Genomic DNA, 25693 nt, shown 5'->3' on the forward strand with positions numbered 1-25693 from the left:
TTAATTATTAATAGTTTAAGTATTTATCACTGTTGCGGGATGAATAAAGACGAATCTATGTTGCACAAAAAATTTGTAGGTATTGCTTAAATTTAAAATCTTGACATGTTAAATGTCTTTAGTTCCAGAAATTTTAAATTCATCCCAATTTCGTGAACTGGTTAATAAAACTAAGTGTAGGTATTTTTTGCGTTCCGTATAATAAAACCCGATTTCACAAAACATTTAATTAATATAACAATCAAAATACTTGATGATGCTTCTATTCTAAAAATAACATTAAAATTATTCGCCGATTACGTATACGGTTTGTCATTGAATCACAACGTTATTTCAAAGCCTTAATTTACAAGCCAATTAATAATCGCGATAAGTTGAATAACAATGGAGGAAATGTTCAGCGGTGACGGACTTAAATGGCCGTATCAATTAGGGATGCTGAGAAACGCTAATGGAACCTCTTCACATTGGGCAGTGTTGGCCCAACAAACGATCGTCGATATTGGCCGCCGTTACGGCGATTATGAATGAGCATCAGCTATAATAGACATTTAGGCGCTCTACACAATAGCGATTGTCTCTACTCGCCCAACGCTGCCCATTGTGAAGTGGGCCAATAATATGCGTCACTATTCCAGATCAAATGTCTTCTCTTGATGCGAGTCAATCTAAACTAGGTACGTGGGAAATTTATAACGTGGCGCTATTTTTAGAACGTAATTAATAATGTCATAGGTATGTTAGTTATTTTTGTAATATATGTACTATCTTTAATTAATAAGGATATGTTTTTCTGGTTTCATTTTAAATAATAGATTTAATACAATTCACGATTGATATAAGGATTGATTTACCTTGATTGAAAATTATATCGAATTGGAAGTTAATAACTATATTTTATTTATTTACTGTCATTTTGTGTCCATTATTATGTTCTCAGGGTATACATTCAAATATTTAAACCACAGATAAATCAATCAAGATAGTGAACAAGGCATAGCATAAACAATAAGATGATAGGGGCTGTATTTTTCCTTAACAACTCACTCACACATGAAATACACAACGCAGTCACGTTTGCTATTGTCTCTGGAATTTATAATGAAGTCAACAATGTTCAGGAGACACGGAAGAAAACATTTGAACAGACATTATTATTGGAAAAGCGAACAATCATTCAATATTTTCCATTCTACCAACCTATAGATATCAATAGTATTTTTACTAAACCGTTATTTTCAGTAAATATAGCAATTATACCTAATATGTACCTACACGAGTACATATATATTTTCTAGTCGTATACAAATTCGTCGGAAATATGTATTATTACAGAAAAACTTTTCCTTATTACCTACATAGAAAAACAGATACATTTCAAAACATATTTTTTGTCACAATTAAGAACATAATAAAGCAGGTAAAACCGGTATTTATACAAAACATTAATTATTTACAAACATTAAGTTCCCATTACGGCCATATGAGCATGGTACGTGGTGGTACACCCGAGACAATAGCATTACCGTTGTATTAGCATGCTAATGCGCCGCCAAATCGTGCGACGGCTTTTAGCATTATCACCATTGTTCAGAAATTTCGTTGTCTTCTTTTTCTTCATACGAATCTGTGAGTTCCATACGGTCATGCCATAGTATAGAGAGATATACTATGGTCATGCTGAGTTCGTAACGTTAAACAAACAACTGCCTCGCTTTTTTAAATCCGTAGCAGAAGTCAGGAAGTGTTGTTAGTTATTCTAGCCGCACTGTCTCGCAGGACATAAAACAGTCAGTTCGACACTTTATCTATTTCCCATCATAATATTTCCATCTTATTTACGCCGTCCATGATAACAAGTGTGCACCTGTTTCGAACCTTCTACTTCAAACAATGCAATCAATTGTGGAACCTTTTTTTAAATTATGAAAACGTTAAGTTTATTACACAATTATATGATAACGTAATGTGAATGCTCGGCTGTATTGTCTAAATTGTATGTAAATATTTAATAATAGATGTTAATTTTTCCTTAACCTTTGAAATTTCGAAAATTATTCTTATAATTATATTCTTCATTCATTCTTAAGTAAACAAAACAGCAAACCATTGAACAATATATATATGTAATTTGTAACAATAGGCTCTAATCATCAAGAATAGCCAATTAATTATTGTTGGAAAATCCTTAAATTTTCCATTCAATGCCGTTTGAAACTCGCTCAAAACAGTTTCCATTACCAGACCTAGATTGCTAATGTAATCTCAAAGATGACTACGCCCGTTATCATGTCTTAGATTTATTTTACACTGCAATTAAAGATTAAATAAATTATTTAATTGTCGTTATTGTCAGAGATTACCGCGGCCGTGAGTTATAATAACAATAATGTGTATGATATATGTTCGTTTTCCCTGATAATATTGAGTTACTCCACGTCGGCTTAAGTTACTATAAAAGTATATGCGTATGGCAACACAAATAATAATACCTATGTAGGAAGTTAATTAATTAGAAATATAAAGACGAGTCAATTAAAATACGAATACATAAGTTTATCTGTGTTTTTTACCGTCTGAGTCGAGAACTCAAATATAAACATAAAAGTTGTTTTTTTACGCTTTGTATAAGGTTGTAATAATTGACGTTTATTTAATAGTATAAAGCAATCGGCCTCCAGAGCTATTTGTCTATTACTAGGACCTATATGGAAACAGAATAGTGCAGAAAGGCTAGTAGGTTACGTGCATCAAATAAGATCATGGTTAGGCTTTATTATAACGAAGGTTCCTTAGAGACACGTGCCTCGACACGGGAAACATTAAAAGGTTGATTTTATGACAGGATAAATAAATAACAATTACCCAGTTAACATTTACACGTAAAATTACACAACTATTACACGTAAAAATCAATCCAATTTGATTTTAATCAATGAATATAAATGCAGATTTAATTTATAAATACGTAAAACGTATCTAATTTAAATACAGTTAAGACCAATTCGCAGTTTGAAATAAAATAATTAGATTTACATAGTAATATAATAATTTACACGTTTAATTTAATAAAACAGCGGAGAACGCGCGACTTCGTGTGAACAAGTAATATTTTTATATGTCAAAAGTTCACAATTATTTATTCTTCACATCCTCACACTAATGTTTATCTAACATTATCGCGAGTGTCTTTATTATTAACTCTATGAATTTAATTTAAATTCGTCCTTCTTTGCTTTTTGTGTAAATTACAGCGAGGTGTGGAAGTGCTGTTAATATTAGAGTTTTTATTTTAATAGCTCTGTGTTCAACAAATCTGAGTCATAACAGGTTACATCTTATAATTATTTAACAGAAATATCATGAAAATTTTACATCGTTTACAATCTTCATTAAGTAGGTACCTACTAGAAGGCGCATTTTACTGAATAACCGTGGGAAATAACAATCGAGTTGTATTAAAACCTTTAGCGTTACATAAGATTATTACAACCCATGTAAACTCACTTAACATATTTCTACTAAAACAATATTTCATTTCCCGACTTTAACATAAAACACGCAATTACATTTGTGTCTTAAATAAAAAAAACATCATTATTTACCAACATTCAGGGGCATTCCTTGATTTAGGGACTTCCTAATCTCAAAACAAGATCGTCTCTAATTCATATTTTTTCCTCCGCTCATTCGCTAAACGCTTCACAAATTGCTTGAAGCGTTCAGTAATTTTTTACTTAATATAATTAGTTACAACGTATAAGAAAGACCGTGCGTTTTTTGCTAATCGCATACAACGTAACTCGTATTGTCCGGACGTAAAAACAATTCATATCCGTTAGTCATGGCGGCTTCTTGACATGATATTAATTGATTCAAATAACTTCTATTGTGTATCTTTCAATTTGAATAACGAGAAGTAACATATATTAATATTCTTTGTAACGTTGAATTTACGTTAACGTATTTTTCGAGTTTTGGCATACAAATTGCAATTATATCTGAATTTGCAACTTAATTGGCTAATTATATAGAACACGTTATATTTATCAAACATGCAAATATAACGCTCACAACTTATTTGAATGATATCTTAAATTACTTAATATCTACTAAATAAATGAAAGAGGCTTTTTGTTTAATTTTCGTTAAACTTTATGGTTTTCACTTGAATATTGTACCAATTTTTGACGTTATCTCATAACACAAAATTGCATTTGTCTAAAAGCAGAACAGTCGGACATAATAAGCTATAATTTACATAAAAACCGACGACTCTACTCAATGACGTAAAAATCGTGATTAAAAACAACATAAAATATATAACGTGTCAGTTCCCATTTGTATCTAAAAATGGGCAATTTGATACAATAAAAAAAGAATAAACTTTTAAGACCCCTTCAATTTACGTCAATCAATAATTACATGCATAGATAACATGGTGCATTTGAGCGGAAGAGTTGTTTAATTTAAAACAAACAGTAATTTTAGCTGGATCTGAGAAGCGGAACTAAGTATTGTCATAAATTGTCTTAAGATTGTCTATCAGAGATGCAGCGAGCGTCAGGTACATTTATTATTACTACGGTTTTCCGCAATCGTCCCTTGCATATTTTTATCTTAAGATAACATCTGCCCGCTTTGCACGAGTCTAATTAAGTTCTAGAATGCTATGGACCTTTTAATGACGAAGATGTACGTAAAGTGTGTCCGGAGGTACAATGGAACTATTGTGATGGGTACTTTATAGTTTACGGTGTTAGGTGTACCTAGTTATATGTGTACAAATTTCCAAACAAGCTGTAAACGCTATTAGGGATGCTATACTGTATGCCACTGTCGCTTATCGCCTCATTCATACAATAACGATAAATACAATGTAGTGATCCTTCTTGCCATAATAGTATTTTGTTATTAAGGATAAAGTTATTTTTTATAATATGTAGATAAATACTCACAATTAAACTGGAAGGTTGCAACTTAATCTTTATTGAATAGCGAAACCTCGCATTGAATTTATGTTAAATTAAACTGTTGTAAAAATAAACAAATACGGGCATCGTCAAATAATGACCTAGCCTTTTCTAAACTCCAAATATCTGACCTCTAAATTAGCGGAAATCAATACCTTTGGATTCACCTTAAAATTTGAGGATACTGAATAATTTGCATTCATTAATGTTTTGCTACAAATACTAACTAACACTACATTCATTGGCAAGAAAAGGCAATATATTTAGAACTAAAATTTTGTTGTACATAATATGTAAGTATATAAAATATTTCAAAATAAGTGTTAACTTTATTTAACTGTATCAAGATAGATGAAGCCTCTAAAACGTGCGAAGAAAACACTTGAAACTTTGCCAATTGAAACAGCACGAATACCTATATACCCCATTTTATTGTCGTGCTTTCCCTGTATATCCTATTCTTTATTGATCCTGTCAGACAGTTTATGTGTATCCACTATCCGTGAAAACAATTAACTAACGCTGATCAGATTTTTGAAGTGAAACTTCTTTAGGCGCGTTGAGAGTAAAATTCAAGGTCGCGTCATGGCAATACCGGCCGTCACGTCATTAGAGTAAGCCGACGATTTTGGTATCTTTGAATTTTGCCAAAGAAGTTTCAGTTCTGACGCGCGTGCTCACACAAGCTAATTTTTAGGAAAGTAAAGGCCAGCACGCGCTAAGCAAAAGATTTCTCAAACAACATTTACTTATTAACTATTAATATGTTTCTTTATAATGTTTCCATTTTGTAACATAGGAAGTTTCATTATTATGCTTTAAATGTAAGAAATAGCCTGTAACCATTCACTCTTCATTGTTGTTTCTTATATATTAGTTGTACATGATATAGTAAACTAAAATTAGGTACGGATATGGTATCTTTGGCACCGTCCGCTGTTTCAGTGGCTGAATATGAAAATATTTTGAAAGTATGAACTTTATATACTAATTTCAAATCTGATAAATATAGGATATTTTTAAATTCCTTATTGTTATGACGCTAACTACCACTTAAAAACGTATATTTATGAACAATTATTGTCAATTAAACTAATTAACATCAGGATAAACTACCAAGAAATATATATTTATGATTCGCAATGTAAATAGTCCTCGCTAAATAAATATATAATGATATCATGGAACATAAATATGGAACTTAGTTTTCGGCACGAGTTCATGAGTTAATGTCAATACTGTGTAATAGATGTTTTAGTATTGTTTGAATTAAGATTAAATTTATCTCTTAGCATAGGTATTTAGATATAAGTAGGTACATATAAAGGATCATAAGATTTATTCATAAGTCTTTTCTTACTTCTAACACTGGGTAAATAGGTAAATCTTATATCTATCTGCACACTATAGCAAACATTTCTAAAATTTTAAAATTCCGATCAATCTAGTTTTTCTAACGAAACTCAACTGTATTGAAAAACTGATCATTTCATGCTTTGTTGCGAAAGATTTCATTTCGTGGACACAATACCAAGATCTTGAACACAATACGATGTTAGTAATTCGCAACCCAAATAGGTAGTCAATCAAATTCGGTTGGATTTTATTATTATTTATACACGTAAAATTTCAAACCGGGTGTATAAAACTCGTATTATATTGAAGTGAAGACTGATGACTATATAAAATTCATACATTTTTTTATGCGCAGCAGACATCGAGAGACCCAATAATTATGTGGTTTTTAGTGATATTTACAAAAATCGAAACAAAATATTTATTCGTTTTAAAAACTTGTAGCGACGTAGCAACGGATAAAATTGAGTAACGTAGCGCATTCGTTGCTGCATTTGGTTCCATTTAAATCGCTTTATATAATTATATTCTATTTTAGACCGTATCCAGTTTGAGGCAAAAATAATTAACATAGGTACTCTATTATTGTATGTTTTTAGATTTTAAAATTAAATCATTAGAATTCAAACTGTATATTGTGATTGAGATTACAGAATCAATAAAAATTTATCAAATATTTCAATTATTACTCTTAAAACCAGCACATGTTACTGTCCCAATATGAGAACCTTCTATATGGCATTGTGTGAGCTTAAATAACATGTATTCATATAAAACTAAATAAAAACTTGCTGAACATTTATAAACCGCCTTATAAAGAATTTAACGCGAGAATTCAACACAATCTCTGATGGACATAAGAAAAACTTAATTTGCACACATTGGCGAATACTATCTGACAAGACGTCAACATTGCTGAATGGATGACGTCATTTTAAAGCTATAAGCTCGATCCGGTTGATTGAAATAAATCAACTTCCGTCCTTGAAAATGAGCGCAGTGCCAAAGACCGACCTTATCAAAACAATCGATAGAAACATCACGTTCAATACATATTTATTAGTAATTTAGTGTGCCGTATTCATCCAGGCGCCAATCACTGTAAGCTCCTTATGATATTATCATCAATCATGCATGAAATCAACTTAGGCTTCATTCGCCATTCATCGATTGTCTTGTTCAGACCAACCTTATTCATTTGTTCTTGTCTCTTGTCGTAAACTAAATAAATAAGCAGTGCACACCAATTTATTTAAATATACCTTTATAATTTAATCGACTATTTTATTTATAGCTTTATGATATAATCGACTATTTAGATAGATAATATTATTCCAAATTGTACATAGCTAACTTGTAAATACTAAAATAACAATTGAAATAACCATATTTGTAAACATAGATTTATTGTAAATTGTTTGCGGAATCTGTAAATATTAATATATTTAGAGCGAATGATCTCTTATTATTTCATTAAATTATGCAAAACCAAACGAGATGCAGATAAGGAAAAACTGTGAAAAGCAGTCAATGATATCAAGATAATAATAACGTTGGTAACGTGCGTTATTCTATTAACGTACATTGTAGATCACGTAAAAATGAACTATTATTAGTGATAGTGTAGTTTAAAGTTTTTATGGAGAATCTAGTATTTTTAACACATTTCTGAGCTTTATAGTTGAATAATGTATCCACTTATTATAAAAATGGGACTTGTATATTTTATTCAACAATGTGTTTAGTCTAGGAATTATACTATAGAGACTTTAAGAATAACCTCTCATAACTCTATTCTTTACTAACCGTTACACCCTTTTATTTACACCCCCATATACATTATTTTCTTATAAGCGTATTGCAAAGCGAATGTAGCATCTCTAGCACTGCGAATGGCCGACATATGGAGCAGAGAACTGATGGGTGTCTTCTTCTTGTAGCTCAAGGCCTGGCCTGCCATTCCCCTGGTCCCCGCCACGTCTTCGCGGGGCTTCCACCACGCACAAGGGCCGATAACAACGTAGTATGTACCATTATTTCTTATTGGACATCACGGTTAGATTAAAAAAACATACAATATTATGTTAACTTGGATTTAAACCACGAACTTGTAGATTGTTTTGAGGAAACAGCAAATGCTTTTAAGCTTATCGATTCAAAACCACATGTTTCTAGTATTGCTTGCCAAAATAAAACAAGCGTAGGTATCTTTAAAACAATGTGACATTCTTATTCATTGTGATCCTTTTATTCTTAGCACGAAAAGATCAAAAAAGATACAAACATATTTTTTGATGGAGTACGTAAAAAGAAATATGATCACTTATAAATTTTCTTCGCTTTTCTTGAACTCATTTAACAAGTGTAAATTCGTAAATTATTAATTCAGTACAATAGTTTTTATGTATGTCAAGTATTTTTAAAGGTGTTTTTATTATACATACATTTTATACATGCAAATACTGTTTTCCTTCCTAAAATTGATTAACGCAAGGCCGTTTTCTCTGTGGTGATAGTAGGCTTCTGTTTAAATTTAACGCGTCACTTAATAAGGGAAGGTTTTGAGTTCTACATGAAATATCTTACATCATGTTTTCACAACGTTCTCCAATATAGGTTATAAGACAGTGAGGAAATACGCCAACAATATATTGTAATACTACCAATAACATTGAACGCTGGTAAAATGACGTAGGTACACAATTTTTTTGAACATTATCGGTTCAGAAAGTTTACAATACATCACCCCCAAACGTTTCGTCAGAAACTGAAATAAAGAAAGGTTATGAATCATGAAAAAACACAAAATTGGATTAATGAGTTATCTATTTATGGAAACCACGATAAGGTTTTCGACTGTCGTCGATATGAGCACTCGCAGAGACACACAAGATACACAAACGCTTTCTACTCTCGTATCAAAGAAATAAACACAAGGCAATTACCTTCCAAGTTCATTGAATCGCAACTAAGTCGAATGGTACGGTGGGCGTTCCCTTGCAATGGTAAACTCTAAAACAGTAACTACGTTGTAGGAAATCATTACGAGACTATGGCGATACTTTTATAATATAATACATACATATACGATGACGTTGGTTTTTCAGGAAGAGTGATCGACTCGTTATCCTCGGCAAAAATGTTATAAAAAGCATGCCAGGTTAATTTATTCCGGTCGTACTTACGTACACGTTGATGTGTTTGTATGTACATTGATTAGTGGCAAAACCGTCACGGTCTCGCTGATATATTTCGATACGCTAGTCGTTACTCAAATATTATATTTTCTCTTAAAATTTCAGTTGACTGGCGATGGAGGCTGAATTGCAAATTTAAATTATGGTGTGTAGTAGGTATGACACACCGATGGTTATAAATTTGAGTACATTTTTACCAGGAATAAACTAAATTAGAACCAAATTTTTACATTACTTATTGAAACAAAAATTACTTTGTATATTTACCGTCTTATTAGTGAACTAAACGTAAATGGTTAGGTTATGATCGATAAAACAATTTCAAAATAGAAAATGTCCAGGCTGCCTAAATAATGGAAAAAGTAACATTAAATATTTTGTTATGTTCATACAAATAACACATTATTTATCGTGAGGCGATAGGCGATTATCAGGACTCATTAACAAAAGTAATTAAATGCAAGCGATAGCATTGTAAAACGAAAAATAATTATTCGCCAAATTAAATGGATTCAGTAATTTATGCGCATTTGTGCACTGTGAATAACTGATCATTTTTTTTTCAAATAAAGTACAATTAAATTTTACAGTTATAATTATGTACAATATTCGTCGCGTCTTTTTTACTTAATTACATTTTTAACTCTGCTAAATAAGAAATACTCTGCTAATTCGAAAAACTACTTCGAGAAAAGAAAAAATAAAGAAAAATGTTGTGTGGTTTTATGAAACCACGGTAAAAGTGAAACTTTTTTTCACACTAAAAATTATCGTATTTGTACGATAATTATCGTACGTATCGTGCGTCACGTGACATGCGCTACACAGACCAAAAAGTTTGAGACGATGTAATAAAAGTTTCACTTTAAAACTAAACCCTTGTAATATGGAGTGTGGTAGAGAGAAACTAAGTATATATCAAACATAACATTTATTAATGAACAATATTTCAATGCAGTAATGATTATAGACTAGATTTATCATTATCTACTTGTCTATTTTAATCACATCATTTTATTTAAATATGAAACTAATAAAAGAAGAAAAACAATAAAAAAATCAAATTACCAGTCGTACAACATATCCGTACATATAAAATTCCTTACCTTTATTATTAATTTTACATTACTTACGTAATCAGTCCTACCTTACATTTACCTATTAAAACAATTCTTAATAAGTCTCGAGAGTCTTGACCATATAAATCTATATTATCGTCATTCAAATTACATCATTACCATTAAAAATAATGTATTCCTTATTGTAGTCTGAGTTAAAAACGATTAAACAATTATTTATTGTGTATTACTTGTAAATATTACGGTTTTGTCGACATCTAATGCTATGTTTGTTTTTATTTAGTTACGTTAGCACGTTTAAAAGTCGATCGGTAGGTGTAATGGATTACGAAGGAACCGTTGTTAATATTTATTATATTGTCTATCGTCGCAGTGACGTAGTTCGATTAACGCTTTCGAAACACATGAATAAACTTTGCAACAATAATATTAGTTGAGAAAACGGAAAACAGGCTCCATCTGATTTCGCTTCTTTATTTTAACATATTCGTGTTGATAACATTAAATTCGTATAATTTATCAATAATTCAAAATAGTTGAACGAGGCGCTCTAACGGAGGTTATTGGAGATTTGTAAAGTTAAATTTTGCGGAAATACTCTTTTATTTATTTTTATTATTGGCAATCAAATTTTGATTTAATATTCCAGTCAAGTTGAAGGTTAGATATAAATATTTGTTTGTGTAATTATCCTTGATACACGACAAATATGGAAATCAAATTACCGTTTTCCATATAAAGCGTTAAAAATATTTGCTTTATTTAATTTAATATTTTAATATATTTAATTTAATATAAGACATGGATTAGAAAGATATTGAAATTGGAACTGGAATTAATAATGGGGTTGTCTATAACAATATAAGTCTTCAATTTTATTATTAGTTGTTTTATTTAACTAATCTGAAGATTAGTATGTAGCCAAATGGACATAATATGAATGTTCCTATACTACGGAATTCAACGCGCACCTCGCTACAAAAATTAACAGCTATTAAAATTGTTCCAATGTTGCATAATGACTTGTTGTATAATTCAATTAAAAAAAAAACAAATGAATACTAATTATTTAATAGGTATTGAATAAATTATAATATTGTATAGAAATTATACAACGATTTGATAACCGAATTTTAGTTGGGTACGGGTAATTTAAAAATCCTGACAAGTAATGAAAATAAAATTGAGAAATATGATATTTATAATTATTTATTCACAATATTTAACCCCAATAATATTCGTCGTGTGTAACAGTAAATTCTGCTTATCTACAGACTACAAGATTAGGCAAGCGTTGCTTATAAACACGTGCAATAAGGCAAGGTCGCACACACTGCAGGCTGATAGTGTTTCTTTTTTTATAACAATATAACCTGTGAAACCATCTCTAAAATCACGTGTTCGCCAAAAATATACATCTAAATACATATAATGATTTTCATAATAATAAATGGTTACAAAATGCTTTAATTAAATTAATATAATACATTTACTGGAATCATGTAATACAAACTCTTTATTTTAACCACAAGTTTATAATTAAAAATCTGGTTTGCCTACGTCTCCACTTCGCTGCAAATTATATCTTTTGAAAGTTAATTAGTAAGTAATAAAAATTCTTCGTCGAATTAATGGTTTTGACAATATCGTCGATCTATTTGCAAAATATACTCGTCCGATAGTGGCACGTGTTTATAATGTTGCAAGTACCAAATTTGCATGAGTGTTACGGAGTTACGAATTTCGTTAACCGGTCGTACATGGCTAGTTCTGCGAAGGAGACGACCTTGTGTTCGCGAATAATTGTCGGCAGTAAGAGTGGGACTCTGCGACTTTAGTCGGCAACGTGGAGAAAGGATGGTGGCACGTTATTAAGGTCCCCGATCTCGTCTCATGTGAAGACTTTCCAGTTAGCTGTTAGGCGTCCGATGGTCTTCCACCGAACCGATTCGAACGCGATATCGAGCGCTCGCCGTGGACATTCCAACGATCCGCTGCGAGTTTTATAGGTCTTAAGGCTTTCGTAAACACACCATTTGTGGTTACTTTCACTGCGCCGTTGACAGTTTTCCTCTTACGTAGTTTTTCGTCATAATCGTGTATTTGTTTGAAAAAATGTGCACGTTTTTAAGAAAATTACGTGCGCCGCAAAGAAAAGGCACTCGAAATGTAATTATGGTTAAATAAACGTGAAGAAATGTCTCGTCGCTCAGGGCTCGGAGGAAACTAGTCTAACGAGTCCTAGGCTGGCTCCACGCTCGTGTATTTAAAGAACGTCAAGAAAGTATTACGAGTAAAAATAGATTGCTAAGAGTGTACTTACTTAGTAAGGAATAGATATCGTCCTGGCCACCGGCACTTATAAATAACTAAGCTAGTAAACTTAGAGATATTAATGGAAATTCTATTTAAAGCCACGGTTCAGGTGTTATTAACCCTTTACTAGTTGAGAGTTTGAATGCACATATTCGAGGTGAGACCTTAGATCATTAAGTAATGATCTAAGGGTGAGACCGAGTAGAAATTGTATTTTACCTATTAGAGAATTCTGTATAATTTCCGAAATAGTGTAATATGAATAAATTCCTTAAATTTGTGCATTTTACGAGGTGTATAAGCCTTGGTATTACAATTTCTTCATCAGATTGACGCGGACGGCGCGACTAATTAGCGTGTGGAATTTGAGCAGTGCAATGATTTTGCGGCTTCTGAGTTATTTCCAACTTGATTATTTCTGACAGTATCACCTGTGAACTGCTACAGACAGTTAACTGATCGTAATCTTAGGTATATCCTGTATTATATAAGAGTGTATACCTACGTACTATACCGTCTAATATACATAAAGAATAATAGAATAAGAATGGATGTTTTTTCTAAAGAATTGTTATGCATATCTATAGTCATTTGTCATGCTCCGATTTAACAGATTTACACAACGCATAAACACTGTATATTTCCATTACAATATGAGACTTGACTTTTATTTATTTAACTATCCAACAATATGATTATTCCCTCATTATCATATTACACCTAGTACGTTGATGCACAATAATTATGTAACATCACATAAATGCAATTCAAGTAACCTCGACCCATTAAATATTGTTCGGAATGAAACGTGACGCTGCATCTGATATTTATTAGCCAGTTGCTACATTGCAGCGGTTATATCTATACTATCTATACATATAATAAATCTGTAGAAGGGTCAATTCTGTACATTGAAAATATTGAAAAAATAAATAGCAGGGGGTGTTACTGGATCGATACCAAACACAAATATGTGATTAAAAAAATTTTTGTCTGTCTGTCTGTCTGTCTGTCTGTCTGTCTGTCTGTCTGTATGTGAAGGCATCACGTGAAAACTAGCGGTTCGATTTCGATGAAACTTGGTATAATTATACCTTATTATCCTGGGCGTAAAATAGGATACTTTTTATCCTGGAAAAATACGTAGAAAAAAAATAATCTTAATTTTTCAGTTTTATCCATAGACGTTGTTCCGTAGAACCGCGAACACACGTTGCATATTATTATAGGCCTAGCCGTATTTGGGAATTGGGTCCAATAGATATTTATAAGATGTTATTGACAGAGATACTCAAAATGGAGAAATAACCATCCACGCGAAGACCGACATCCGCGCGGACGGAGTCGCGGGTGGAAGCTAGTCTATACTAATATTATAAAGCTGAAGAGTTTGTTTGTTTGTTTGTTTGAACGCGCTAAGATCGGGAACTATTGGTCCGATTTAAAAAATTCTTTCGGTGTTAGATAGCCCATTTATCTAGGAAGGTTATAGGCTATATATCATCGCGCTACGACCAACAGGGGTGGAGCCACGGGGGTGAAACCGCGCGGAGCAGCTAGTAATATTATAAAGCTAGAGTTTCTTTGTTTGAATGCGCTGATCTCCGAAACTACTGGTCTGATTTGAAAAATTATTTCGGTGTTAGATAGCCCATTTATCGAGGAAAGCTATAGGTTATATATATCCTCACGCTAAGACCAACAGGAGCGGAGTTAATGCGGGTGAAACCGCGGAGCAAAGCTAGTCAGTAGATGTACTGTATACAGTATACTCAATTACAATACATGCAATCGCAATTTCCAAGTGTCAAAGGACTCAAAGGTACTAATTCAAATCGAACGTTTATTTATTCATCTTGTAATCCGACGGTCTTCTAGAACGTTTGTGTATTATATAACAATTAGATACCACCAGTTCTGAAAGCAGAAGAACCTATAAAGTCCTATTCGGTTAACAACAAAGAATGCAATAATGAAACTTGAGTAGGTATGTATAATTATCGTTGGGTATAAAAATAATAACAACCCAAAGTCCTGTGTTTGGATGGTTTTTATATGGTTAATTAAACAGATTTTATATTGCGGGTATGATATATTTATGCCGGCGATTTTTTCTTCACATATATATTTTAAATAGGTAAAAATTATCATTTTAAATAGCCTTTTTGGAAAATTATACAAATAAAAAAGTATACATTCATTTAAAAATCATTTTCAGTAGTAACTTCCTCATATGCAATAGTAAACAATGTCATTGGCTCCGTTATATTGACAATGCATAAAGTTTGTTTTGCTATTATCGTCAAAAGTAGGTGCCTAGGTTTCTCTTTCGTGTGAACTGATAATGAAGTATGCAAATATATATTTTACTGTGTTATGAATATAAAACTGGTGTTTATTTAGTGGATTGTGTAAATTTTATCGCGACACATATTTAAATATTAACACATTTATAAATAACGTTTTATTCTTGTTCAAATTCTAAATATTAATATTGTTATGGATATTATTTGCGTGAGAGAATCAAATTAAATTATTCTTTTAAACTCAAAATCAATAACAATATGAAAACCACTCATTTCCAATATAAAATTACATACCTAAGTTAGCGCTAAATAAAATTGTACCTATATGCTTATTAGTCCCTAATTCGTTAAAACTTGGCGTATTATATTAATCATGGACGTGGGAGTAAAGATAAAAAACACCAGATCGTTACACGTTGAAATACCTAATTTAGCGGTTTCAATGGATGACTCTTCATTTTTTTCTCTATTTTTTGTCCACACGCAATTATTTCACGAGTATTACAATAGGTGCTTCAAAGCAACCTCTGATTACAATGTACTAAAAAAATGTATCCGTCTTTGATTTATTGCATATTTTGTTGTCGTACACGTTGGTACATAACAATTGAAATAAAGTATTGTTTTGTTAAATTATTGTTTTCTGTGGCTTCGGGGATTGTACGTTAAACAGAGTCAGTGTACGTTTCATGATTAGCTTATTGGAATTATTATATTTAACACTTTACATGAATGATGTCCAGCATTGATAGACCTTTTATTAATTTTACTTAGTAATACATAATATTAATATATGTAATTAATTAAATTACGTAATGTTCAATGTACATATTTATTATTTAGTGATTCGTCTACGCCGTAGAACCAACTCCCACGTGCAAATACTAGGTATCTACGTATTATTGCGTCGAGTTCTTTTCATTACAATTTCAACTTCTCGTCTCTAATTAATTATTCTTCTCGCAAACAATTAAACATATATATTGTTTCTACCAGACACCGGTTAACATTTTAAAACAATTACTTCGCCTATCAATAACGAGATCAGTTATATTTCCTTATATAACAATATTACGGGTTTACGACCGTAGACTACATTATCATTCTACCGAGAAAATTGTATATCAGTAAGCGTAATATATATTCACAGAATTTAATCATGTCACCGAAGAATTGAATCTAAGTGAAATCAATTAGTTCTCATAAAGTGTAAAGTAAGCCCTTCACACATGTTTGTTGAGTCCTTGATTGTTACAAATATAAATTAAACTCATCGGGATCAATGACTCGTTAGGAACCGACTTTATCCCGATTAACCGTATTGCATTAGATTTATTTAGCTGTAACTGGCTGGGACCGGCTGGCTAATTGTTCCGAGGCTTAGTGGAATTACTCGTAGCATGAGAGAAGCCGCGAGATGGAACCTATCAAAGTCAATTCAAGCATTTAGTCGTTCAACTAGACTTTTAGAAGTCATGTTGTTGTCACAATAAAGTATTTTTGGTTCAATGGTTTGGTTCTAGATTAGCGGGTTGGCAAATTTGGAGTCGTTCATGCAAAAGTAATTTACAAATAAAAACAAGCTACAAACACACGGTTTACTGTTTAATTGTCACGTTACGACCTATATAGCACATGTATATAGTAAACAGCAACTAAAAATAAAATAGCTCATAGTTCTTTTGTAATGTGAAATGTAAATATGACATTTAACATCGACGCACGTTGCATAAATATGTAGGTAACCTATGTGAACATTTATAATTTGAGACAACCACTTTCTTGGGGAAGCCTACAACAAAGTTTGAACATACTTATTATATTTTATTTCGATTGATATGATTGAAGGGAAATAAAATAAAAACGCGATAAAGACTTAAAGCAAAAACACAATTCGAAGCAAGCATACAATTAACATTCGTGAAATCACGCTCATTGTTACATCGAGATATTGTTACTTTAAAATTATTAAAAAAGACTAAGAACGAATAAGGTCATACAATCGTACCTACTAAGCTGTAAAGTCTATTTTTAGCTGGTAAACAATACAGACACTCCTTATAATTCCGCGAGGCTTGCTCTCTGCGTCCCGTTAAGCTTAGCGAATAACAAATTATTACCAAAGCCGTTTGTGCATTCTTTACGACTTATATTTGTATTAATTTCATATTTATATTGAAATTTAATATCGTAATCGGTTAGTATTTAGCGCTATTTAATTCATTTTCCAAAAATAGCAGCCTGATTTTGAAAAGATATTAATCTTGCAAATTATGATTGAAAATATTTTACAACATTTTAAGTGCTATGTTGTAGAAGATATCGGTAATATTCGGAAAACATTTTGTCTTTAAATAAGAAATGTCCCTACAAAACATGGCAAATTTTATAATTTAGGTACTACAAGACAAGACTCATCGACGCATGCTAACTTATTAAATTTCAAAATTAATTTATTTTAAATACGAGTGTGTCTGTCACGCAAGTATTTAACGAGTTGCTAAGTTGAAACGGAGTTGGTATACTTTTTTCACCAAGTCACTGACATACAACCTTACTCAACTCAGAAAAGAACCCGGAACTTCATATCATCCAGATCAAAGCGGTTAAACTAGAATATTTTTATACCCGCATACTTTTGACTCGCGCGTCAACTTTTTTTTCTTTTTGTTTTTGCTCGGTAAAATTAACGCTAAAGACTATTGACCAATTACTTTAATAGTTCCAAATTGTTTTAATATACGCAGAAAATATACCAATTTTACAACCAGTCCTACAAAATACGATATAGAAATTTAAAAGAATGTTGCGTTGAATTGGTCACTAATTGTTCTACCTATACGAAAGCATAGATATAACATAATAACTATTTTTAATTAGAAATAATTGAATAACTTTAGCCAGCCACCATTAATACCATTACGCTCTGACAAATAACAAGAAACACCAATCTATTCTTTTGTAACGACATCTATCATAGCAAATACTTAATATTAACGTATCATTATCTCTTATATAACAAAGTTAGCCAAACAAATAGTTGTTAAGAAAAAACGGATCCATAATTAGCACATGACGTTATTTCAAAAAAAACCATGTATGTTCCAATAGCGAAATAACTTCAAATCAATCCAATCTTATTTAATAGATGCTATATATGGCGTGCTATTAATAGTTGATATAATTAAAAATAAAAACAAATGAGTTACATATATGTCTTAACGAGACCACTGTTAGAAGACATAGTTTTTGTGAGCTAAGCAATAACGGTCAATGAATGTTGCGTGTAGATATTAATTATTGTAAAGAACTTGAGGGACGCTGTATTTTTTGATCAATTAAAATTGTAAATGTCGAGATGTCGTGTCTCTGTACGTTTATCGATTTAAATTATCACTATTGATGATTATCACAAAGATTGTTATGAATTTAACCTCCATAATAATAAGCATCTTATAAACAAAAAATATGAAGACGGGTCATGACCATTCTCTTACGGTTTATTACTCAGCATTTCACACGCCGATAATATGTTGCTGATTTTTTTAACATTAAATTATTCATGTTTTAAGACTTAACAATATGTTTATAGAGGTAGCTTACTATGCTTACAATATACAATTTCCAAGCTTCACAATGTTACAGCAACGTGTCCACTTACCTATATCTCAGAGTCTATGAATGCTTAATGAGATGCTATTTATTTAACATTGTGATAAAATAATTTAGTGTCAGCATCGTGTCTTGCTGACCCAGTCTGCACGAAGTTTATAATAAATAATACATAATGTATTTAACTCTATAATAAATTTACGTAATGTAATTCTGCCACACCGCCAGAAACGATACACTTACCTACTTTGAATGTCATTATTTACATAAATTCCTGCGTGTATAATTTAATGACCTGTACTTATCGAAGTTAGACAATTAAGTCGTTATTTGATAATTGATAGGCCTAAATATATTTGCATTCTGTTGTTATTGTCTTAATAATAAGGTTAACGTAGCTATGATATTCTCCTTCATAACAATGTACGAATGTTATAATTTTTTTTAAATGTATGGTCATGTAACTAAGGCCTTTTTTTGCGATTGCTTTTTTTCTCTCTCACAAAAACACATTTTGTACATAGGTACCTGACGAAGCATTTGATGAATTCAATTAATTATAAAATAACGCAATCCCATTAAAATAAATATTTCACAATTTGTGTCATTATATTTTGATAAGTTTTTGCGCACATTTTCTGGCTAGCATTGATTTAATTGAGGTTTTTATTCTGTTATTTCCGGATAGACAAAGCTTGTTTACGGAGCTTCTTCACAGGCCTTGACTTCGGATGAGTGTTTATTCATCTATTAGTTTTATTACTGAATACATGCTTATAACTTATGCTTCCACGTACTAACATTTAAAAAAATATCTTTGAACGTTCGAATACTGAATTATAACCTGACTTTGACCTAATTGGGTTTGGTCTTAAACACATCATTACTTAAACCGAGGACAATACTTTACCAATATCGGTCATGAAGCCGCAAAACAAAAATTTAAATCACAAGTGAATAATATTCGTGATATATACCAATTGAATGCCCATGGAAGTAATTTGTCATATTACCATATCCACATTTTTGTCATTCACAAATCGCTCGGTTCTAATAGCCCATTACCCCGTTTATTTACATGGTTGATAGTAAGTTTTAAACGGTACTTATGTAAAGATTATAATTATAATAATTCTTGACTAATAAATAGTATGAATCTATTCAAAAACAATTTGCATACATGAGGGATGTAATTTAAATACTCCATGGCTAAATTTAGATGTTAAAAGAAAATACGCTATCGGTCTGTCCTTTGCGTAAATTTAATTATCGTAGAATAAAAACTTTTTGTCGAATATCCTAGTATTATTACAGCCTGGTGTGATTATTTTGGCAGCATGTTAATGTATGCACTCTGAAAGGACAAATTATTGAAAAACGTTTGTATTTACTCGTCGTGGAGGTCAACAGCTAATCTGCCAAGTGAAGGCTGTACACTGTACAGTGTGATAATGGATGCGTCTGCTTGTAGCTTTTTGTGTTTATTTAAGCGATAAACGTGTTGATGGTCCTTTTAATTTGATAATTAAAAGAAAGGCCAACGCCAACGCCGAAATTGTTATCATGTAACTGTATACTGCCAAATTTTCCGGAGAATACATTTTATACCGTAAAATTGTTATGGTATACGCAACAGTCATCAGAATCTATATTATACTAGCTTACAGCCTTCGGCTTCGCTCGCTTTCTCTAAAACGATTTGAGATTTAAACTATCCTATCTCTCAAGTCGGATCGAACTGCAGATGGTGCGCGAATTTTATTATAATCGGTTTAAGAGTCCATTGAGGACAAACATTGTTACACGAGATTTATATATATTAAGATTTAACGAACTAGATGTTGGAGTATAACTGACATTGATGGCAGGGGTTATCTATGAGTATTGTTGTGCACATACTTGGCTTACGGATTGACATTAGGACAACGGAGTAAGGGACTCATGGCGTTGACTGAAAAAAACAGCACATTACCGTATTGCAAATTTGACAGAGTGACCTTGCTCGGCTCATTACCCAACGATGACGGGGTTGCTGGCACAGGAAGTGAAGATAGCTATGATACCGTGGGAGAATTATTCAATAGGCTTATTTGTTTGTTTGTTTAGTCACGGCAACTACCCGAATTGTGGTAATTTCCTGCGAGCGATTATTACGAGAATTATATATACCTTATTTGTAGGGATATGAATTATTGTGAGGCCGTTTAAAACCTCAAAATGTTATATAAATATAGACAGATACTAAAATTCAGGCAAATGCGTTCAGTAGTTCTTCTGCTACGCTTTAGCAACAAACATCGCATTCTAATCCAAGTACACGTTGGATTAAGCCGATAAAAATATGTTTTCTCTACAAACCTTGGATAGTGTATATTGAAATAAAACAAGAATGAAACCAATTAATATTGTAAATATGGACCTATACTTAATATCAACTGGGACAAATTTGATTTTATCGAAAATCTGATTATAATATTAGGTTTTTGTTATATTTTAATGTTTTATATGAAAGAACCAATATGTATAACCATAAATTAGAATAGGCACTACTTAATGTATTATGTTGCTTAAATAATGCACATATGTCAGCACTTTTTCCATTTAATAATACGAAATAATTCATACATGTGCATTTGCAATTATACTTCCTTGTGTTACATAAAGTATTGTACATATTTCCTAGAGAACAATGAAAATACAAGTCTTGTGTTATCTTCAAAGCACTGGTCATTATTCTGATCAACGAGGATTATGTGGACCGAGCCATATTTAGTCTCCATTGTGTTGATTGCTGGTATAAACAAGCAATTATATCTCATACATAATAACTCAAAACTACGTCTCTTTCAGCGCATCGTATTTAATTTATAGCAGTTATTTACAAAGCTAGAAACCTATAGACGCATTAACACACCGAAGCCAGATTAAAGAGACAGCGGTCCCCAAAATATTGTATTAGTCCAATAATAGCTCAGATCAAGACATGAGCTACATAAAGAACAATAGGCTCGTATACTCCGTACCCATTATTCCATCCGTGTTAACACGGGCCGTATAAACAAAATAGACAAAACAAATGTCAACACCACATCGATCCAACAACAAACGATAACGTACATACTTATTAAGTTTCACAATGGAACATTCAATGAGTGGCTGTTTTCGGTGCCTACTTGAGCGGAATATGTACTAGCGTTTCAACATGACACCATCAGCCCCTTTTTAATCGCCTTCTCGCCATTCTTGGTAGTGCCTAATCACGTCCTGGCAATATTAACGCTCCGTCGAACAAGCTACAAAATTAATCCATTTTATGTTCGTACACAGCACTCGTCTGATCTCGTGTCGAACACCCTGAGTACCATTCGTCTGTTCTAAATGGATTTAGAACGTGATATTATCGCATTTTATGGATTTTCTACTATTGTTCCAAATACGGCCCGAACAATTATCTATTATTGCTTTGAGACGCTATTTTGAACACGCCATAATTTAGTTAATATTTAAATATCTCTGCCCTTGTGATAGTTATTCAAATAAATACCTAATTAACGACTTTTTGCTAAGTTAATTGTTTTTGCAGTAAATTAAAAAGCTCGTGAATTGTTGCTATTTTGAATTATTAAGAGGCTCGGTTGCGTCGTTAGCGATAACTAATCATTAAATAAACATCAGTTAAAATACCTTCAAGTATTTCACAACAGAATAGAAGGTGCACATAAGGCAATACAGGTGAACGTTTTGTACCATCTTATGTAAATATTCTGTTTTGACTTTAGTTATACCGAACATAATTTACACATGTTATTCATAGTTTGGGATTCACCAATTTACCGTAGTGGAAATATTTATAGCTCATTGCTCACTTTTGACAAAATATGACCATGCAAATTGTTTAATAGTTTCGACTTAGCTGTTAATCCTATAAATGTTAATTAAATGTACTGAATTTTTTGAGATTAAATATCTATCAGCTTACAAAATGATGTCACGTACACGCCGGTTTGTCCTCGAACGATATAAAACCGTTGCAAATAGCCTATAACATTTTAGTATTTCCGTAAACGTTCGAAACAAATAAAAAGGACCCTATATACCTATACTTCATTATAATATTACAATATATAGCCGTTTATCTTTACTGGTACATTGCTCTCGCATGCCCATCCATTAATGAAATTATAGATTAATAATGGGGTATCTATATAATTTCTAGAACATCAGAACACGAACAACATTTATCAAATTAATCGTAGCTCGGTACGTTCCATCACATTGTTTGTATAATCACAGTAATTTTAAAAACGTTGCCTTTCAATCAGCCCATAGTTTTCCATGTGGTCGTCTGATGATTATGTCATGACGAAATAGTTTGTGAAACACAATACAATGGTCCTGTATGTACTCAGCCGATGTTGTTCATTGTAATGTAGAATGCGAATCAAATCGGAATTGTTACAGAAACTACAACAGCGTCGATCACAACACGCCGTCTTATTGTTTTCTCCAACCTTAACGTTCCACAACAACGGGCTCATGAATGTCCCTTAAACCTGACATATGTCCAATACGCAATAATACCGATTCGACATTTTATCATTCTTAAAGACAAAACCGTGTGCAAATAATAATTGAATAATAATAGGTATGGAAAGTGCAAGTGCTAGATTATTCATCAACGATAAAAGTGAAAGTTTCTAACGTTTTCCATTCCGTTCGCAGGTCAAAAAGAGAACACGGCATGACTGCGACGCACGGCGGCGGGTGTGAAGATGACCGCCCGGTCAAGGACTCCGTGTACACCCTCAAAACGGGATTCAAGAATGACGGCTATCAGCATGACCGCGACTCGAACAGCGACATCGTCAAGCCTCCGCCTCTGCCGATGGAAGACGATTCCTACGCCTCCGGAAAAGTTAAGCTCGCAAGGAGCGAAAAGTGGAGAATACTTAAGAATGTCGCGGCCGTCAGCTGTGCGTTCATGGTGCAGTTCACCGCTTTCCAAGGCACGGCGAACCTGCAGTCGTCGATCAATGCCCGCGACGGCCTGGGAACCGTGTCTCTGAGTTCCATTTACGCTGCGCAAGTCGTCTCTTGCATCCTCGTGCCGACGTTCCTCATTAAAAGGCTAACGGTCAAATGGTCGCTCTGCCTTTCCATGCTTTGCTACGCGCCGTACATTGGCGCACAGTTTTTCCCGGCTTTCTATACATTGGTGCCGGCCGGCGTTCTAGTCGGTCTCGGAGCGGCCCCTATGTGGACATCGAAGGCTACGTACTTGACACAAGCGGGAAGTGTGTACGCGAAACTGACAGACCAAGCGGTTGATGGAATTATTGTGCGGTTCTTTGGATTCTTCTTCCTCGCCTGGCAAACTGCTGAACTGTGGGGCAACCTCATATCAAGTTTAGGTGCGTATGCAATTATATTTGAATTTGCAATGAAAGCTTATAAGAAAAAATGTTTAGATGATTCATGATAAATAAAATATACTGACCATCACAATTTATTATGTTTTGATTCTTAATACAGAAAAATAAAACGATCACTGAATTTCACAATGATGAATTGCAATTATATTATTATTCAATAGGAGTTTTTAAATGAGTAGGTAGTTTGTTTTATATCAATAATTGCAACGTTAAAGTTGCGAATTTATAATTTTTTATGAATAATTTACTAACCTGATTGCATAATAAATAATTATAAACAATTACTTGTTTTTTAGAATGAAATAACTAATTCATTCCAATTATTAATAATGAGGAAGGGCATCTATTACAAATTCAATAATACTTTGAGATTTTCAACATTCGAAGACAAAATATTATGTAACTAGGGCCTTTGCTTCGCTTCTGTTGGTCTTAGCGTGACTGATGAGTAAACCATGCTTATCTCCCCACAGTATTTTCGTCTGGCGTGCACAGCGGCGGCAATGTAACAACAGAAAACACCAGCACCACGCTCCTCACCTGCGGAGCGAACTTCTGCATGATCGGTGGCGGCGCGCACGACAACCAGAACCTCCACCGGCCTCCAGACACCGAGATCTATGAGATCAGCGCTATATACCTCGCTTGTGTGTTTGTAGCCGTGCTCATGGTGGCTTTCTTCGTCGACCCCCTCTCTCGGTAAGTCCAGGAACATGAAATTAATCGATATTGAACAGCGAAAATAAAACGAGCACGCTTATGGTTTTATAGACAACCAAAATTTACGTCCATATCATTAAGTCACATTTTCGTTTTATAGTAGACGTCGGCCCTGTAAGAGCCTTCACTAACCATTAATTAAAAACAAAAATAAACTGAGCTTTATCCCGCTTTACCACGACGCAAGTTCCAAGAAGTTTGCCGCAATACTCATCCATCATGCCGTTTTTTATGCCCTTATTAATTACATTGTATGCAAAAATAATGCTGTTAAAATACAAGATAAATTTAGACTGATGTGAATAATTTCGTAATTATTATTCAACAATCTCCAGTACGTTGCATGCGAGTTATATCAGCATAAATTAACTGATTTAATTTTTTTTTATAGGTATGGTGAGAAGCAAAGGCAATCAGACCCTTCCAAAGAACTTACTGGAATCCAACTGCTTTCTGCGACCGCTTACCAGCTCAAGAAGCCAAATCAACAACTATTGATTCCAATTACATTATGGATCGGTATGGAACAGGCGTTTATTGGAGCTGACTATACACAGGTAAATTATTATTAGGCCTTAACATTTCTTGGCTATTATATTTAAATGACGTGAATATCTTTAAAAAGAGAGCCTACATCCATCTTCGACAGCCGGTAACAGGCAACAGCCTCACAAAGGTAACTTTGTGAGTGCTCATGAGCGG

At 32.7% G+C, this 25693-nt stretch overlaps 1 protein-coding gene across 2 annotated transcripts in view; it reads left to right on the plus strand.

Moving 5' to 3' along the window:
• Positions 1-25693, plus strand: part of LOC123705117 (UNC93-like protein) — a 50054-nt gene that overhangs the window by 19205 nt on the left and 5156 nt on the right. The window contains exons 2-5 of one of the 2 annotated variants that reach the window (XM_045653748.1): positions 8270-8352; positions 23562-24250; positions 24745-24970; positions 25383-25548. In XM_045653748.1, coding sequence (XP_045509704.1) covers positions 23581-24250; positions 24745-24970; positions 25383-25548 — 1062 coding nt within the window. In that variant the 5' untranslated portion in view covers positions 8270-8352; positions 23562-23580. The remainder of the gene's footprint in view (positions 1-8269; positions 8353-23561; positions 24251-24744; positions 24971-25382; positions 25549-25693) is intronic. The other variant, XM_045653747.1, reaches the window with a different exon arrangement.

Source organism: Colias croceus, chromosome Z, assembly GCF_905220415.1.
Source record: "Colias croceus chromosome Z, ilColCroc2.1".
NCBI classification, from domain to species: Eukaryota; Metazoa; Arthropoda; class Insecta; order Lepidoptera; family Pieridae; genus Colias; species Colias croceus.